Raw genomic sequence first — 19552 nt, 5'->3', positions numbered from 1 at the left:
TTCCTCTCCTCTGATTCCTGATTTGATTTCATAACTCAGCTTTTACAACTATCCACCGTCTGCTGTCAAAATAGGTGCATCTATCCTGGTCTGGTGTGCAGCTTGAGTAGAATTGTAACCTGAACACATTTATGCTCAAGTTGCATGATTAATCAGAAAACTGACAAAACTGGGACAATTTTCACTTTGCAATAGTGTGTCATTAATTCTAAGATATCAAGCTGCAGGTTTCAGAAATTCAATCAAGTTTTACTCAAACCATGCAATTCTCAAGTTTACACATCTTCCACTTCCTCTCAGTCAGGACATTGTACTTCATGTTTTGTCATGTTTTATGATTTTGCCCTGAATTATTACTTATATTGTTGAATTTTTACTGTTGAGGGCTGCTGTAAGATGTATTCTTTCTGTGTTTCCCTTGTGGCTTCCCACCAAACTATGGATCTTGTTTCATGTTGTGTATGTTGTGTGTTTGAGCATGATCAAAAGAAACATTGACAGAATTGTGAAAATCTTGTAATGAGTGTGGTGGGCTCAAGAACTAATCACATTCTCCCCACCAGTGGCCTTTGAAAGTTTTTACCCGCTGTTTGTTTGACTATTTTGAAAAACAATGACTCCATTGATGAACGTCTTTAAGTTTTCTACGCTGCCTCTTGTAGAGGTTCTGGGTAATTGTATCACCAAACTAGCAGATGTGTTGTGTTTCACTTCTTCTTATTATTCACAGCGCTGTTCTTGGGTTTTTTGTGTGTGTGTAGGTGCACGAATGTGGACTTTATAAGGGAAGATACATTCCAGTGGCCATTATGGTCATGGGCATAAATGTCATGTCATGCTAAAACAAAAACCTCATCACATGCCTGCTCAGTTATGTCACACTGCATACCAAATCTTATATCCATATCAGGGGACATATCTCATTCAAAGACCTTCTAGTCTTTAATGGATTCATGTCAGTGTTCATAGTTTAATGTAGAGTTTATAATGTGAATGTAATACTTTTCATACTCTACCTGATCTGCCCCAAATGGAGTGATGTTGGACTTCACAGTACCCACACCTAATGCGATTAAAAACAGTCCACTGTAGACTACTGGGCCACAGTATGCAGCGCGTATGGGGCAAGTGACATTGCTTGGAGGGGTGCTGTTTGTGCTCAGACACTCAGCAGGTTGCACAGGAAACGCCGCCTCTTCTCCACACAGTGCAGTCCTGGTGTTATCTTGCGAAATGAAAGGGAAAAATAGCATGCCAATAAAGTACAGGATCAAACTTGAGGCAATTGTCCAGAATTTCCCCAGGTATGCATCGGCCAACCAGCCTCCAAACGGTGAGATCAGGTAAGTGACTCCCATGAACATCAGAGGTGCCTGGCTCGCTTGTGTGCCCTCCCAATAAAAGGGGCTACCATTGAGAAAAAGGACCAGATTGGACGTGATGCCGTAGAATGCAATCCTCTCCAATGATTCAGCCAGCAGGATGCCAGCACATGCTAGTCTTCTTCCCTGGAAAACTGATGGTGGTGAAGGACCATCCCCAGAATTTGAGTCCAAAAGAGGGGTGCTCTCACTGGCATCCCTGTTGTTAGCCATCCTCAACCAACGCAATTGCTTAACGTTAGGTTCCTTCTTGATAAGTAAGAGTTCAAACCTGCCAAGAAAAGTAAAGGAGGGGGTTAAACTGGTTAGTTAAACGTTGTCATCGCTGTCTATGCAGAGAAAACAGCTTGCAGTACCGAACACACAACATCTGAACTGTCAAAGAAGAGCCACCTTTCTTATCACATGTAATTCAAGCACTTGACAAACCTCAAGTAAGTGAGCTAGCTTTAGCTTCACAATAGCTTGGTAAGAGTTTGGTGATACATTACCTTTAATTATTTCAACACGTCCCTGTGTTCTTCGACTATCTCCATTAACCTAGATAATGTTTACCGCTCAAAAGTTTACTTTGTGCCGTCTTAAACCAATACTTTGTACAAAGGAGAACTAGAAGTCAACCCTACAAAACAACAGTGTCACATCACTGTCGCGTGACACATCGCCCAGTCAACAAACCGTTTGTGCGCCTGCGCGTTGCTGTGGAAACGATCTGTACATGAACCGTCCACAGCCCGCCATGCAGAAGGTAGCTAGCTTTAGCCCATCCCTGTGATTTGGAGGTCTGTCCCCCCCCCCGCCACTACATACCAGCGACAGGAGGAAGTTATTGTGCGGTTGTTTTGTTTATCATTTTATTACCATTGGTCCTGGCATGGGTAAACTGGGTCAGATTTTTTTGTTTTTCGACTTGGCTTAAGATGAAAGTCTTGAAAGAAAATAGCAAATTGCACCTACAGTTGCAGTACACTATGTCCCTACCGTCATGTGTTTCCAGGGGATCAATTAGGAGACGGACTTGTAAACATTTCAAGCATGGTGCCACTGCCAAGTAATCATGACCTAGCTTTGCACAACTTGTAACTCACCCGACACGGGTTCAGGAAATGTGATTGAAGTCAAGTTTAGCAACACCACAGAGCAGCGCAAAGAGGATCAGCTCGCTGCTCTGTTCTATCTGGTTTTCAGTGACGTTAATACGCACCTGTTAACTAGTTAGATCGACAGATGAAGATATGAAATTACTCTTTCTTGCTTGCCTCAGCCCCAAAACTGGGAACCTCACCACAGCTGACAGAATAAGGTAATTTACATTGTTGCTAAGTGTAGCTAGTTACAGCTGCTGCTAATTGTTACTGTCTTGTCAAGCCGGAAAGTGTTACAGTGTTGTCAGTTAGGGTAACAGTTCCAGTGAAGTGGTGAAAGTGAAACTGCATACCTTACTGCACAGTGGCTTTTGCAAATGATCTTGTATGTTTTTGCAGTGACCGCAAACGTCAGTGAATTCGTTAATGATTACAACTTTAGAGCATTAAAGGACAGGTTCATACTTTTCCATGGCAGCTGCCCAAATTTACACTAAAGTCGTTTTTTCTTGATGGTATCATTCTTCCGGTTTAACCCTTCGTAATGCAGTTACAGTGTGAATGATAGGGGCAAAATCTTCAAGCTGCCTTCTGTGCTAAAGTGTACTTGTTTGTATTTTATCTGTAGTTAATATGAAGTTTCATTCCCAGTGAGTCATATAAAGTATATTGTTATAGTGTTTTTTCATTCCCAGAGAGTCATATAAAGTATATTGTTACAGTATTTTTAGGACCAAATAAAGTAGATGTATTGTTTTGCACCTTGCTGACTGTCTTTTTATTAGTCCCCCTTTTTGTTACTTCCACCACAGTCTGAGAAAACAAAGAGAGGATATGATGTTAAAAGACTGTAAATGTGGCAGATATCCACTTTAAGCCTCATATAAGCTTCAGATAAACTTTTTAATTCATTTTTGTGGACACACTGTGATTTTTGGCCCCATCACTGACACTGAAAGCACATTTTTAATAGTCAGCACAAACAGGAGGAATGATTACAGCTGGGACAACCTGTTTCAGTGTTCATATTGACAACTGACAATTGTTTTAAGACAGACTTGAGAAATTGTGAACCTGTCTTTCAATATTTGTGACAGTCACAGTATCTTTAACCTTGCTTTCTGTTTCCTGAACTTGTAGAGCAAATTGTAAATTGTAAATGTTTAGTTCCCAGATGCGAATCATCAAATCGCCATTGTATTCTAGGTACCACATTGAATCAGCAGGACACACCTGTGAGCTCAGAGATGCAGCAGAATTTCAGTCTCCTGCTGAAGTGGCAAAACTAGTATCCCAAAATCCTCCATTTGATGGTGCACTGGCCATTCATCTGTTCAGAGCAGGCAGACTTCTGTTAGGTAAACCCTCTTGCTGTTTTATGGACTATACTTTTTCTCAGGTGGACTTAAGAGTAAATTACCACTTGTCACACAGATGTCAGGACCTTTCTGTTTCATGTCTAAACTTTACAACAGACATCCATGTACCCTTCGGTGTTATCTTTGGTGGAACAGACATAAATGAAGATGTGAAAGTTGAGCAGAAGCGTGCGGTTATGGAGCAGGTGCTACAGAAAGCCAGGTGATGTTTCTGCGAACTACTGTTTTAACCCATTTCTTTTCAAATTGTTTCAAACTGAGTACATTAATTTTACTCCTTGGTTCATTACATCACACAAACTGTACACTTTTAAAAAACAACTCAGAATTTGCATAATAACAATATACATTATGAGGAATATATTTATATTATATATTTATATATGTATATGTTTCTCTGTTAGTTAGCAGATAATCTTCTATTATATGATACAGCATATAATACTAACATATATTTCTATATGATACTAACATGTTTTCAGAGCAGAGTTTCAACATGTCATCAGCGAAGGTACATGCCTAACTAATAACATTAATCATGGCCTGTCATTCATTGGCATGGCTCTCATGTCACATTTAAATTCTTCTCACAATATCAATAGGCACTGTATTGATTGTGAGCACCAAATATGCTAGTCATGTCTGCACCACAAGAGATTTCTCTTCCTTTTTTAAGAGGTTTAAAGCAGTCATCCTGGGCTACAAACAGGAAGTAAATGTGACCATTTTAAACTAAATTGCTGATATACAATCAACACAATCTCTGATTTCATTAATCATGCTACTAAATAAATAATTCATAAGCAATAAATCAGTGCATGCGTATCATATGTAAATGTTTATAAAATGTGTATAAATGTAAAGTGTATAAATTGTGTGAGGGGGAAAAATAACTCTATCCCCACACTGGCATGAAAGAAAGAGGTTGAACACATGTAAGGTAGCCTCAGCTGTGCAGGTTTGTGTGTGTGTGTTCTCTTCCCCTAGTTTAACACTGAAAAGTCAAATTTGCACTCACGGGTTATCGATAACGTGTTCCGTGTCCTAAAGTCAGACCCCAGCATCTCTATTTCCATTATGATGAAAATCGACGGGAGGGCGTGTCTTGTAAATCTAAGGGGATAATTGCCTTGTGGGAGAACCGGGGAGATGTAGGTCTCATGACTTCAAACATCTGAATCCATGCACCTCCTGCTGTTAGTGCCTCCTCACCCAAACCTTGATCTTGAAATCCAGTCGCCACTCTGAGCCCGTTGGCCCATTTCATAATGCACGCTCACACACACACACAAACACGCCCAAATTAATATCTCCCCACTGTTTTTTTTGTTCTACATTCCCTTTGTTTTTCCCTTTGGTTTTCTCAGTGTATCCATCCATAAGTCCTCCTTCAAACCACATGCAGTTTTTCCACTCTAACTTACTAAATCTCAGCCTGAAGACTTTTGTGTTTTACTATTGTTGCTGCTGCTTTCTCCACTATTGTTCAAATTGTCATTGCTTGTAAAAGGCTGAAAACTTACTGTCAGCAATGAAAATTGTCTGAAATGGCTTTTGGTTGATTTTGTTATTTTTTTATTATTATTATGATTTCTTTTTTTTAATCAGGTTTGCAGTTGCATTTACTGCCAAACTGAAAGAAGAGGCTGAGATATTCTTGGTATGATTTTACTTTTTTATTGTAATGGGTGAACTGCAGTGTAATAAGCATTGATTGCTTGCATGGGAAAGACTCATGTGACTCATTTGCTTTCTCCCAGTTCTGCTCATTTAAGTTTTGACATAGCATTTCTGTATGTGCCTCATTCTTTGTTCACCAGTACACGTACGACTGAACTAACAAGACTTTCATAAGTAATATAATAACATAAATACAATTTTGACCCTCTGCTCGGTCAGATAATGTCCTATATTGCAAAGCCACTATAAAGAAGTGAAAGCAAACATTTTTAGTTTGCAATTTATCTCACATCAACAAACAGCAAGACCCTGACAGCTTCAATAAAAACAACAGAAGGGCTTTTACTATACAAACACAATACGCTGCCCTGTCCCGTAATAGTTTGGCATTAAAACAATATTACGGTGTTTTATTTTCAGATTAGATTTCAGCTGCAGGCTTTAGATTGAGGCAAGTGGCACGCTTTATCTCTGCCATTTAGTGCTGACAGCAGGCAGACAGGACAGGCACTGAGAGGCATCGTCACGTTTTTTATTGTGACAGAAAACACACATAGGGGATGAATCTAGTGTGATAACATCCAGTCAATTTCCTTTTCATCCCCTCTGATTTATTTTTGTTGCAGCCCCAATTATCTTAGCAACTATCTTGCTGACTATTTTCTTTTTAAAGTCTGAATGTGTTGGTGGCACCAAGAGCATTAATTGGCTGTTTTCATTGTTTAATATGATAGGGTACAAACACAGCACCTAATAATCAAATGTAATTGGTATGGACAAAAGCTACTGATTGACACTTATGTATGTGAGGTTTTTTTAGACTTGTTTTAACCAAATTTCTCTTTGTTTTTCCTCTGAAGCTTTCCCAGAGCAGTAAAATCTATGTTCAGCCTCAAGGTAAGCTAGCAGGATGAATATCCTCCCCTGATGCTGTGCATCCCTGACCCGCTATTGAAGTGTTGCATTAATCAGCTTTGACATTTTTTTCCTCCATTATCATGCTGTCTGCAGTACAGAGTTGTATTTGCTCTTGCTATTGGCCACCGTGTCATGTAGGACAACCCAAATCACTCTTCCATGTTGTTTCCCGCCAGTAGTCCTGTTTGGCAAATAGTGTCCCTTCATAGATTAGAGGAGAGCCCTGGGCCAGCTGCATGGCTGTGCCCCGACCAGTAAAAGCTTATTTTCCTATGCTCACCATGATAGCGATTGCTCTGAAGTGCTTGTTTACATGGAAAATGACATTTTGGTTACATTAGATTGACTTAATATTAAAGGTTAAATTTATGTTGTTTTTATATAACTTACCTTACATAACTAAATGTGAAGAATATAGGATGTGACTGTTGTTTTTCGTTTAGAGATGTCACATCACTACCAAAGGCCATGATCAGAAAAGTAATTCTAGTCTAGCTTAGTTACTTTTGTAATTGAAAACCACTTTGGTGATTTGTGTAATAGATGTTAGCACTGATGTAGAGTGAAAGCTGTCCTGGAGCACTGACTTTATTTTTCTCTATTTATTTTAAAGGTATCCAGACGGAAGTGGAAGAGTTATTCTGCTGGACTGAATTCTTGAGGAGCTCAGGTACTGCGCAATTGTTTTGGGTTTTTTTTTTCTGTCTATGACAGAAAATATTTTTGTGGATGTTGAAGTGACCCTTTAATAGCAGGACTGAATAGTACATTTTGAAATGACTATATTTTGTATTTCATACTTTTTTATATTCTGTAGCATTGGAAAGTAAAGGCATAGTCAGTCTGATATGTTTCATCAGATTATTAAAGCTATATGTCCAAACTATAACAAGTCTATTTGTGTGCACCTCCCACAAACCTCAGTGGGACAGTTGCTGGGTAAAATGAAGCAATACAATAAAGAGCTACCTACGGCACTGTTGTAAAATAGGTTATATTGATGTTGTTTTGACCAGCTGTATATGCTATGTGTTTGCAACTGGTTGCGATATGGTATATAAAAGCCTGATGTCATATTTCAGACCACATCCTTCTCTCTTTACTTCCACCTCTCTCACTGTTATAGATGTTATCAACGGTGGAGCCACCACTGGGAGCAGAATAGGGGATACACTCATACACCCCCACCTTGGAGAATACCAATCAGAGAACATAAATTAACTCTGTGCTATACGTTAGATGCATCGCTGTGGTGGTCAGGGAGGCCAGAGTTTTCCCTTCACTCATCCAGTCTTCCATCTCCTCATTCATACAGCTCAATAAATATGCACTAATGCTCCAAGTGTCTTTTCCACAAACATCCTGGACTGTAATTTGGACATTGCCATATGATGTCCATCCCAGAGAGGAACAGTTGATTAATAGCCCTCCAGCTCAGGGCCATTTGTCACTATGCTTCACAACCAGTGCAAGTAATACTTGCCCACAGTCACTTCTCCATTTGTTATACTTGAAATGGGAGTTGCCACTATTGGGCTTTTTTTTTTCATCAGATGTGATGAAAGCGCTGTAATCTGACTCATAGTAGTTTCCATTTCAACACATGTGCTGTCTGATGGTGTTAATTTGTCATTTTTTTGTGAATGTGGGTTAGATTCATTCAGTAACATAAAGAAAAATTTCCATCAATTTTGTATTTTTCTTGTTAGTGTTAGCTATAACTAGGACACCACATACTCTGGATTTTGACTTGTGTTTGTGTGTACAGCAGTGAATGGGACTCCTCAACAAAGAGCTGAAATAAAAAAGATAAATGATCCTGAGATCTGTAATTGTTACAGATGTGCTTTTTGGTAGAATAACTGCGTGAATTGTCATAAAACTGAAAAACATCAAGATTAGATGTTCCATTTTTCTTTTTTCCTTTTGAACTTTGATAACCTGAAGGTGCCAAACCCATAATCAGTCTCAACAACTTAAGTCATTGTTTCCTCACAGTTTTCCTCAGACACAACAATGCAATCTGACAGAAGCGGCTTCCTGCAGCAACCTGTATTCTTTACTGTCAGGTCTCATCCTCTTTTAGTCTTGACGCACTCTCCCAGCACAGCAGGGGGCACTATCCCATGTGCGCCTTTTCTCCTCCCAGATCTTGCTGCATATTGATTTACTATTTCATCCCTCCATCTGGCTTGACGTAAATTAAGCATTACTAAATAGCATGATCTAAATTTAATTGTATATAAGCTTTTGATTGCTTGATTTCATGTGTTGCAGTGGCTCACTCTAAAGAGACCTGTACTGGGGGCACATGAAAGAAGCAAAGCAACTCTCCTACCTGATTGAAGATACATGTCTGCATGTCAGTGTTATCCTTCGGGTGTCATGTAGTCTCCAAAGGCCCAGATTTCAGTACTGGGATCCAAAAGCTGTCAGTCCATGAAAGCCACTCGATGTATATTGTTTGTAGCTCCTGCTGTGCACCTTGTGAGGTGGGGTTAAAGGGATACACAAGCTTCTAGGCTGGGAGGAACAACACTGTAGAGTGAGCAGCGATGCTTTGAATCGATGACGGGTGAGGAGGAACAAGCAAAGGGGTCTGTTATCTTGTCTAGTTCCTTGGTCTTAGGATGATTGATACTCAATAAGCTACTCAGTAAAGTTTTCAGTCGTGTTGCAGAATACTTTTATAAAAGGTATTATTTTTTAGCTACAGATATTAGCCTGTAGTTAGTGGACAATTGTCACGTCTGGGGTGGAAAAAGGTATATTTCAGAAGTGGCTCACCCTGAAGTGGTCTTAGACATAATTACTAAACCTCTGCAGTCAACTCTGTGTGTTATCAGTATCGTTTGTTTGTCTCTCCTTTTTGTTGAAGGCAAGCCTTTTTTTCTTCTCTTTTCTTTTCTATTTCTTTTTTTTATCTCATACCAGCACTTTTTCTGCAAAATCCCAATTTATTATCTAGGCTTTTGTTCAGACCTTCGTCAGATCAAAATACACACAACTCCTTCACAAAGGGTCATCAATTAACAATCAACACGCCTAAAGACACAAACACACAGGCTGCAACTCACTCGGGGGGAAAAACCCGAGCGTAATACAAAAAAAACGCTCTCAAATAGTAAGAATGACAGAACCGAACAAAATATCAAATTTCACCCGCAGACTTCAAGTAGAGTAGAGTAATACTGCACAAATACCAACATTCAACATAACTAGCAGTTCACGAAAGTGTGTGCTTATTATTTACTGAGTTGAAGTGCTGCTTCCCAGCTTGAACCACTGCCCTACTTTGGTGCATTTCCTTTGTGCTGGCTTCAATATATATCAATATAAGGTAATATATAGTGTGGCACGTATATTTTGGTTGACTTTTTTGACTTGTCATAGTAGAAAAGGGTTTTATTTATTATACCAACGATAACTCTGTTCTGTTAAAGTGTCACAGTAAGCCATAACAGTATGACACTGCACAATCGCCAGAAGAAACTGAAGCAGCTAAATGAAATTCAGCCATCATTAATTGTATTAATTACACAGTTTTTCCTACTGTGATATGTCAAAATGTCCTCCATGAAAAGGCTTATGGTGTTGTCATTATTTTGTCCTTTCCCTGCAGACTCCATGCCCTGATGGAGAGAAGAGTGAGTGAGATTAATAGGAGCTGTTCAGATAGATATGTGTTCCCCACACCCATGCATACACGCGCACGCACACACACAAACGCACATACTGATTAAAGCGTAAGGGGATTGTTCAGAATGCCCTTCTGAAATCAAAGGCAAACGAACAAAAATGTTTTTTGCATAGAGCTCACTGCAAAGAGAGAGAGGGGAAAGATTGCTGCTGGCACAACAGATGATTTGTACAATTTGTTTTTCTCCCCTGAGGAAAGATGAATTGTGTCTTAGATCCAGAGAAGTTTTTTTTTTTTTTTTTCATTTCTTTGAATTTCTTGCTCATTTTGACAGGTCTGTGCTCTGGTATGATTCTGGCTCTCCTCAATTATTTTTCCTGCATCTTGTTCTGAGGTTGTGACATGGGTGTTTACCTTAGCCTGATGTGCTTTCTCATCCTACAAATCAATGCAAGAAGGTTCGATAACATCTATCAGATGAAGAGCTTTTTTGACAATCGGCTCCTAAGATCAGGGTCAGTGCCCAGACTCCACGCTGTCATTTTAAGATGCTCTGTAATAGCATTAAAAGAGCTGCCTCAGCCTCCTGATCTGGACTTATCTGGCAGCAGGGGATTTCACTTGACTGTCACTGTGCTTTAAGCACGTGCTTGTGTCTGTCTGTGGTATTATTTTCAAACTGATTTGTTTCTCAGTTTGTCACAGACACAAAGTACTTTTATTCTGAGCTTATTTTCTACTTCACTTACATTTTGCTTCAGGACTGCTTTGCCAGCGTATCCATTACTAACACTGCTATCTCAATATTTTATGATTTATCCTTTTGGGTCATTGTCAAGCATTTAAGATCAGGAATCTAAAATACATTTTCTGACCCTGAGGGTAACTCAAATGTTACAACATCCCATTACATGTGCTCGTATTAGTGTAAATGAATATTCATCTATTGAGCCAGGAGACTTAAAAGGTGTTGCCTTTTACAAATTAAACCAAGGCTGTATTTTCAGGCACTGAGAATAACTACATGTTCTCTTTTAAATGAAGCTATTTATTTATACAGAGAGGGTTGTATCACAACCCTAACCAATTGTTCTTGTTTTAGCTGTGCTGGAGGCTTGGCTCTTGGGATGGCATTGATGGTTGACCGATCCGTCACTTTGGTCCAGACAGAAATATATCAACTGTCGGATAGTATGCCATGAAATTTTGTAAAGGCATTCAGAGGATGAGTCCCGATCCCCTATCTTTTCCTCTAGTTCCACAGTCAAATTGACTTTTTTTTTTTGCTTTGAGTGAAATATCTTCCCAAACATTAGATGAATTTGATTACATTTAGCACAGACATTTTGGTGATCTTTTCATCCAGTGCCAACATCAGGTCAAAATTTAAATTTGCTCATTACTTTGGTTTATGACTAAATACTAAAGCTACCACTAAAAAATGATAATGATATTCCCTTCAACATCAGATATGTGCTGTGTTTAGTACTAATGAGTTGTTAGAGATGTTTAACTCAAGGACCTGCTGTGCCAAAATACAGCCTCACAACGCTGCTAGTGTAGCTGTAGACTATTAGTCTTAATACACATAACCCTAACCACACGTTTAAAACAAATTTCAGTTACTTCTCTTTTCTGCGATGGCAATGGGGGTAATAGATTGTCTCTGACACACTATAAATACAAAGTAGCCTCTCTTATGCATTCCACTGTACATAAGGTACCTGTGAAGTTAATTCCAGTCCACCTACAATATAAACACTTCCACTATAAAGGAAGTACATTGTAATTATCTATTTAAAGTTCAGGGTCTGTTTATTGTTGAGAAGATGCAGACTGACAGTCTGGTGTGCGTGTTGCCATCATTATAGTGCAGGGTTGTGTTATTAGGATCAGGACTTTTATCTGTTGCCTTTTGAAGGTCAGGTGCAGTACAGTATTCACTGGCATTGCGTGCAATTGTATGGCTGCCAGTTTCGAACTAATCTCTGGATTGAACCCGAAAGTTGGATGATCTGGGAAAAGAGCCGATTTAGTATACCGCCTCTCAGTTAATACAAGGCTCTCGAAATGTTTGATGCTGTTAGCTTGATGTTGGGTTGGCTAGTTTCAGTGTAGGTCTGTTCAGTGAGAAAACTGTCACCCAAATGCTCTGGCTCTGTAGTTATGAGGCCGTATTACACACTGATTAGGCTGCAACCTTCCAATGTTTTCAGCTGACAATTTCCCTGCTGAGCGTTACAACTCTGATCAGAGAATTGTGCGAGCACATTAGTCACTGCTGTCTTATTTTCCTCATGACCTTGGGTGATGTATTGCTTTCATTATCCGCCGATGTACTTGGGATGTTCATTATGCAGTGTTTTGATATTGTGGCCGCTCTCTTTCTGTGTGTCTGGCTCCTCTCCAGGTGTAAGCAGAGAGCGTGTGGATCAGACACATGTCTTCCTGTTGGTCTGTGGCCTCAGAAGAGTCAAGGACCCCCTCTATCTGGCGGAGGTGTTTTCAGGTATACCATGCATTTCCTAATTTAGTAAGTACCAAAAGACATCAAACAGGCACTTGCAACAAATAGGCCTGCTTGAGGCAGTAGGTGTTTTTGGCATGGTGTCTGTCTGCTTTTAAAATTAACTGAATTACAAAGCCTTTCTGAATCTATTTCCGTTGTGACTCGCGGTAGAGACAGTGGCAGTGCCCTCATAAATTAGGCACGATGTTAGATCTATGCGGTTGAGTTTCAGCTAATTGAAAATTCATGTGAAAGTGCAACAAGATTCTTCTGACAGCTCATGTTGGCCCTACAGAAACATTTTTATGTTGTTATGAGTATTTCCTTTATGGTTTCCTTTAGTGATAGTCATAATGTTACACATCAGTGAGAATTACTACTATTTAGCCAAGTCAGTGAGGTCTTTAATAAATCCTCTCTTATGTGACTCTCATTGACAGAACACAGTTATGATAATAGGACAGCACTAGAGGGCGTCAAATTGTACATTAAAAATTAGTTTTACTCATTTCATGCAGAGAGGGGAACAAAAAGTGAGGATTTTCTTATGACATTTCTTTCTTCAGATCTGCTTAAAAAACACATGGTAAATCATCTAAGTGTAGCAGAATTCTATATTTAAAAAAACAGCTTTTAAAAAGATGCTGCTGTTTGGCTTTCACTAAATTGTTGTGGTTTTGTTTGCATTGCTGTTTTACCTCGTGTTTTGCAGAGTGGCATAATGAGAATCACCAGAATGTGTTGGTTATTATTGGGCCAAAGGTAAGTACACAGTCATTTTATTTTTTTTATTTTTTTCATACGTGCTATGTATGTATCTCCCTGTGCACCATGGCTCTTTGTGCAGTGGAAACTACTTTGAAACCTGCCCTGGGAATTCAGACAGCCTCTAATTGGATGTAGCACAGATACCAGCTTTAGCTGTTTAGCTGGAATTACAGCCAGCACAGAGAGGAAATGGCAATCTTCCACAAATAAGGCGAGGGTCAGCTGCAGTAGCGGTGGTCCCTGTTTCATTTTATGTCTAACTGGCGGACTGTTTGATATAGTGATGCATTGCCCACTTCAGATTAGTGCTCGCCTGACTAGTGACCTGTGTAAAGCTGTGTCATTTTAATGCACATGGATGTGCCTGTATCTCTACATGTGCTGGTTTATATGACAGCCGAAGCAGTCTGTAGCTCTGTCACACACCATCATGCGTATGTCCTGTGCATTATCCATGAAAACATAACTACATAAATACAGGCTATGTCAAGCAAGTCAAATAATTGGAGAAAAAAAAAAAAAACTTTAAAAATTGAACTGCCATGATTTATGATATTCATAAATCAACCAGTCAGCCAGACAATCAAATCAGTGGAGGGAGTTCTCATACATTTACTGTTAAAGGTTTTTTTTTTTTCATTTCTTTGTTATTTTTAACTGATTGCACTTTTATGTCAGAGTCCTGAATTTCTATCTGCGTGTTTCCGCTGATGGAAGTCACATCCCAGACAGCAGTAGTAGCCTCAGTGCTCTTACAACTGCTCTGTTTCTCTCCATTTCATTTCCAGTCTCTCACTCATTGATTTCTATGTGTGTTTGTCTTCATCGTCCCACCGACTTCCTTTGATAAGACATCAATGTACAGTAGAGGTTCTGTTCTTTTCTTTCAAACAGTGGTATCAAGCAAGAGGTATGTTCTGCTTTAGTTCTGCTCAGAAACAACTCAATTAGATGTGACCAAGGGCTCTTATTACTTACATACTTACTGCTGCTTCTTGTTCCGCTTTGCTTTGTTGTTGTTTGATGAAATGGTTCAGTGGAAGCAGAGACGCGTGATTCATCTCGACAACCCTGAATCACAGGGAAAGTGTGTTTGTTTATTTGTTTCTCTGAGAATTGAAGAGCCGTACATTATTATTACAATAAATGTGTATTTGCGTTACTGTCAGGGTTACTCCTTGATAACTTTAGGATTCCACAGTTAATTAAACATACACATTGTTGAGTGTATTTAATGAAGTAACAGTGAAATCTAAAAATACAAATGGAAGTTAGAATGAGACATGCCTTGCTCAAGCTGTCATGACGTACTACAAATCCACAGCTTCTTCATTTAAGTAATAAGCGCTCTGCCTGCACAGCATCTGTCATTAAGAGGAAGATTCAGGTCAGTTTGTCAGCGATGACACATCTCACTCCTCTGTAAGTGGGTTTTATCAAGCTCCACAATGCCACAGCTTACTTTCTGTTATTATGAAATGAAATTGATGTGAAGATTAATGTGAAAATGTAATGTTAGATATTTGTGAAAATATCTGTCAGAGGACAAGACAATAAGACCATAAGCATACAGTGGAAATCAGCATGACAGATTCAGTCAGATGAATTTAAAGCAGGGTCTTCTTAATGTAGCGCCTGCATTCTTCTTCTCACTGGTCGAGTCCTTTCAGTCCCTTTCTGTTAATTCACCATGATACTGTACAGAATATAGGCTTAAATCATTTGTGTTTGTTAGTCTTTATCGTGGCCCGTGATGCATCCCCTGCTGGTTCTACAATATCTATTAAATCTCAGATTACACCAGGAAACAAACATTTTTTTAGATTCTTTGATTTTTAATGCACACGTGCTTTAAAGCAGATTCTAATTTAGAAATGTCACGAGCTATGAAATGAAAAAGAAAGAGTAGCAGCTTGCTTGGCAGCATCTTTGACCTAAATTGCTATGCTCTGACTTTTCTATGCGCAGGCTAATGCACGCAAATCCCACATTGCAATTAATCAGATTGGCCACCCACCCCACCCTGACCCCAATCTCTGAAAATACAGGATTTTCAGAAAATTATTTGCTCATGATAGAAATTAGTAATTGTGTCATTGTTTATTTCATCCTCCCGGCATCCTTGATGAAAACAAAGCTTTCAGGAAAGGGGTTTACTCGTCTTTGTATTCCGTCTCTCTCAGATGGATCCTGTGCTTACAGCAGAGGTTGAAGCTGTTGTCGAGAGGTAAGCCCTCTTTTTTGTTTTGTTTTGTTTTGTTCAGTTTTCCTTTCCTCTATCAGTTCACATCTTATAAAAGCAAACTTGAGATTTGACAGTCTAGTTGCCAAGACTTTGCTCCTGTGAGAAATGTGTAATCTGCTTATTCTTCTATTTATCCCATGTGGCACAAAAAAAATATCTTTACAAATCTGGCTTATATTTATCACAACATTATGTGAACAGAATGCAGTTCTACAGAGAGCAGCAAGTTTTGTTTCTTTTTTGTTTGTTTCTTTTTGTCCTCCCACGCTCAAGTCTTGGCTGATCTCTCATTTTTTCGCCAAAGGCCTTCAACACAACAAAGATCTTTGCGGCAAGAAAGCTGCCCTCTCTGGTTAGGACTGTCACACATTGTGCAGCCGTGTTTCCACCTCTGAGCTTGTCACTGCTGTTCAGCATCATTCACACCTTTGTGACCCCTGAGTCACACAGAACTGAGCTTTGCCACTGTTTCTGCAGAACAGCAGGGGTCTTCTTGGCTCAAGAGAGGAGCCAAAAGGAGCTTCATGCTGTAATGAAGAGGTGCTTTGCCGTGGTCAACAGCTCAGTCTCAGAGGGCATGTCAGCAGCCATCTTGGAGGTAAACATCTTCAGGGTTCATGGGTAATTGGAGTGTAGCGCCTTCACTCCAACAGTTCAACTGCAAAACACAGCTTTATCTTTTTCTCATTCCTCGCAGAATAAGTTTATTAATGAGAATTTGATTCATCAAAGAATATATTAAGAATTTTACATCCAAACCTCTTGAAAAATTTGAAACCAGGTGAATATTGAAAGGAGTCTTTGTCTTGCTGTTTCTTGCTCAGCTACAATGTTATCTGACCACTTCAGGCAATCCACAGTAGGCTTAAGGTCTGATTAGTATGTTAGCATGTTTCACTCAACAACCTGCTGAAGGTATTAACTAATAGAGATTGTTAATTCCGCAAGTGAACTATGTCACCGAAGCGCAGGAGAGCCGAGCTCTACAGTTTCAAAGGCGCTTAGGTGCTTTTATTTGTAGAATGAATAAGTCTGTGAAGTGAGCAACTTTTCTCTGTGACTCTGGATTTTAGTCTGTGACTCTGCTTAATTCTTCTCTGCTCCAACAGGCCATGGATCTTGGGATACCCGTCGTGGCCAGGGACATTCCAGGAAATGCAGCTGTGGTGCAACACGGGGTTACTGGTGTGCTATACTCTTCTCCTCAGGTATATAGTGACAAATACTGATCAGGTCACCAGGTTAAACCCTGTTAAGCTTTAACACTGAATTGATGGACTACAGAGAGGATATACTGTATATATGCTGCCGACAGCTAACAGCTACTCCTGTAACCCGAACTGACCTGTGCTCACTGTCTCTGGACAACTGCAGATGGTCATGTCTCTTTCCTTGCACACATTTATCAACTTTAACTAATTTTGGGAAACTTACGTACTTTAAATTCTTATCATTACATCAATATAAGCAGGTAAAATAAAACAAAAGGAGCTGATGTTTCCTTAACACACACATACCTGCAAGCAGGAAAGTGCAAAATGGGGAGCCCCCACTAAAATTATTAAGTCTGATATTTAATGAGGTCTGAAGCAGAAGTAAGGGCCAGTTAACAGAGGGCTATAGCATGGTTGAAGACACCATGCTCTAGCGTGATGTTGTTGAAAAGGCATGAGATAAGTCCTCTCTGGGGGGGTCACGTGTGCTCAGCTGAGCTGCCAGGAGGAAACTCTCACAGATGGTTGCAGCGACTTGGGCCGGATAAACACCGACATCAGCCAGTACCGATGGGCAGCGAGTGTTAGTGTTTGAGCCAGAACTTTTGTTGCAGTGGATCACGCTCTAGACTTTTTTCATGCTTTGAACTCCTCTTACTTTTGATTGAAGGCTTAAAGAAGCAGAAACACTGTCAAAGTAATTACACAGAGAGTATATAGGAATCACAAAATGTGTCACAGAAAACAAACATACAAGTACTTTAAAGGTTTAAAGAGAAAAATGGCCTTCCCTGTCTGGCTCTGTAATTTGTGGGAAGAGTGAAGTGATTATAAGCATGCTGCTCATAAGTTGAGCTTTAATCCTGTTGCTGAGGATTTATAGCTCTCATATGGCCGTACAGAAGAGCTGTCTCCCTACCAAGAGCCTCTCCAGACATAATCACATCACTTGAGTGAAGTGAAGTGCCTGCTGACTGGCAGAGGCTAAAAGTTGGTGTGCCCATTGGCTCCCTGCTGCAATAGATGTTGGTTGCCATTTTACAGGAACGCTTGAAGGCACTTTCACTTCATTTTTTGGAGCCCTTATTAAGTCTGCTGGGCCAGCAGATGGGCCACTAGGATTGAGGATGCTGTGTGGATACACCACCTCTCAGTCGACACTTAAAGATGACACCATTTCTCCTTTTTTAATTGTGTAATTTCTATCCTCATCTTCCTCTCCCCACATCCCTGTGACAGCTGTTTAGGGTAGTGTAATTCAACTGTAGTAGTTTTTTTTTTTTTAAGCAAATGAGAGGTGGCAGTTATTAGGATAGCCTGAAAAGGTCTGTTGGACTGACGTATTTGGATCTGGAGCCACAAATATCTCCTTCCTTTGGCAATGTACAGACACTTTTGAAGTATTTACTAATCAGTGCACAGGCTTTTATCAGAGTTCTGTTCTCATGCCTTGGAATGTCTTTTATGCTTTAAAAAACATATCTGCGGGCAACTTCAATGGCAAGCTTTAAGTGGCATTTGGCAGTGAGTGAGACTCATTTTGCCTTTATCCCTGCCAGGAATTTGTGCATCAGTCTCGGAGGCTGTTGTCAGATCATGAGCTGAGAGAGAGAGTGGTGAGGAATGGAAAACTCTATGTGCAAGAGCATCATGGCCTGAAACAGGAGAGAGAAACCTACCAGAGGCTGGTGGACACTCTGCACTGAGCCTAAGATCACACCATTCAACTCCACTATGTATACATTCTCAGGAACTTCAGCGACAGAGAACTGGAAATTACACCCATGTATTGGCCTTGCATGGGTGTAATTAAGACTGGTATATTTTAAAATATAATATTTCATGTTTTATCTGTGCTACCAGATTGAAATTATGCTAGCTTTGCACTTTTATCCAAAGACCAGGGATGATTGGGATGCAATAAATTAATGAAAAACAGAAATGGTTGTTTGTCCTGTTAATATATTTTATGTATTATGTGTATATTTGGAATAAATTATGTGTCTTTATTTGTTGTTTAGTTCAAATATAGAAAAAAACATGATTTCTCCTTTGTACTCAATAAAAAGGAGAACAGCTCCACTTGTTGTTTTTGACTGGTTAGTGAACTGAAAATTTATGGCAACTGTAAAATTATGAGGCTGTCTGTCATACTTTAAAAAAAATTCTCAGTGTCATTAAATCTTGATTTCCCCCATTGAGCATTGCAAGCTCACCTAACCTTCTTTTGTCAAAACAGTTACAGTATTTCTTATCCTTTTCCCACTCTATGCTACCACATTTATTTTTGATGAAGTGCAACGGTTGAGTTGAACACATTCAAGGGCTGAGCAAAAACTCAACTTATTTAAAGGGCAAAGGGTCACAAAAGGTTCATGTAATTTGCTGTCACAAAGGTTGATTTTTGCCACAAACTGGGGCACAGGCTGGTTAGAAAAACATGATTGTTTTTCACCGTGCCACATTTTTGAAAGCTTCTGTAGAAATATAAAAATATACAAAATGTAGATGCAACGCTAAGTGAATGTAAATACAAAGGGTTTGGACAGTTTGACTAAGACAGTTTTAGTGATGTGCAACTTCATTTGTTAATGAAACAAAGTTTTTCACATAGGAGCTGAGATACTTCCTTAATAATTGATGTTGTAATTGTGTTAGAAATTATACTAGTCAATTTTGCAATTTTTCATATGGCTCTTCAAAAAACTGATGGTTATATATGATAGGTGTCA

General features: G+C 39.4%; 2 protein-coding genes across 4 annotated transcripts in view; one reads left to right on the top strand and one right to left on the bottom strand.

Moving 5' to 3' along the window:
- The window catches only part of slc15a4 (solute carrier family 15 member 4), a 31416-nt gene extending 29388 nt beyond the window's left edge, over positions 1 to 2028 (bottom strand). The window contains exons 1-2 of the mRNA XM_062417991.1: positions 1874 to 2028; positions 1017 to 1653 (exon numbers count right to left, since the gene is read on the bottom strand). Coding sequence (XP_062273975.1) covers positions 1017 to 1595 — 579 coding nt within the window. The 5' untranslated portion in view covers positions 1596 to 1653; positions 1874 to 2028. The remainder of the gene's footprint in view (positions 1 to 1016; positions 1654 to 1873) is intronic.
- A 220-nt stretch (positions 2029 to 2248) lies between these two features.
- glt1d1 (glycosyltransferase 1 domain containing 1) lies at positions 2249 to 18762 on the top strand. Of its 3 annotated transcripts, none has more exons than XM_062417447.1 (12): positions 2249 to 2685; positions 3674 to 3825; positions 3943 to 4048; positions 5455 to 5506; positions 6387 to 6423; positions 7058 to 7114; positions 12495 to 12593; positions 13306 to 13355; positions 15545 to 15588; positions 16089 to 16204; positions 16716 to 16814; positions 18380 to 18762. In XM_062417447.1, the coding sequence occupies exons 1-12, from the start codon at positions 2618 to 2620 to the stop codon at positions 18418 to 18420; spliced, it is 921 nt and encodes a 306-aa protein (XP_062273431.1). In that variant the 5' UTR covers positions 2249 to 2617; the 3' UTR covers positions 18421 to 18762. The 3 variants fall into 3 exon arrangements, with proteins under 3 accessions (XP_062273431.1, XP_062273430.1, XP_062273432.1); XM_062417446.1 differs by having other exon boundaries at positions 2276 to 2685; positions 16084 to 16204; XM_062417448.1 differs by lacking the exon at positions 3674 to 3825 and having other exon boundaries at positions 2280 to 2685; positions 16084 to 16204.
- The last annotated feature ends 790 nt before the right edge of the window (positions 18763 to 19552 follow it).

This window comes from Scomber scombrus, chromosome 4 (genome assembly GCF_963691925.1).
Source record: "Scomber scombrus chromosome 4, fScoSco1.1, whole genome shotgun sequence".
Taxonomy (NCBI): Eukaryota; Metazoa; Chordata; class Actinopteri; order Scombriformes; family Scombridae; genus Scomber; species Scomber scombrus.
This window is presented reverse-complemented; position numbering and strand designations above follow the sequence as displayed.

Excerpts from the sequence above, each read along its gene's own strand:
- glt1d1 (XM_062417446.1), top strand. The coding sequence starts at position 2,618 with ATGAAATTACTCTTTCTTGCTTGCCTCAGCCCCAAAACTGGGAACCTC. Across the intron at positions 5,507-6,386 it reads AAGAGGCTGAGATATTCTTG|CTTTCCCAGAGCAGTAAAAT; the intron begins GTATGATTTTAC and ends TTTCCTCTGAAG. Across the intron at positions 6,424-7,057 it reads AATCTATGTTCAGCCTCAAG|GTATCCAGACGGAAGTGGAA; the intron begins GTAAGCTAGCAG and ends TTTATTTTAAAG.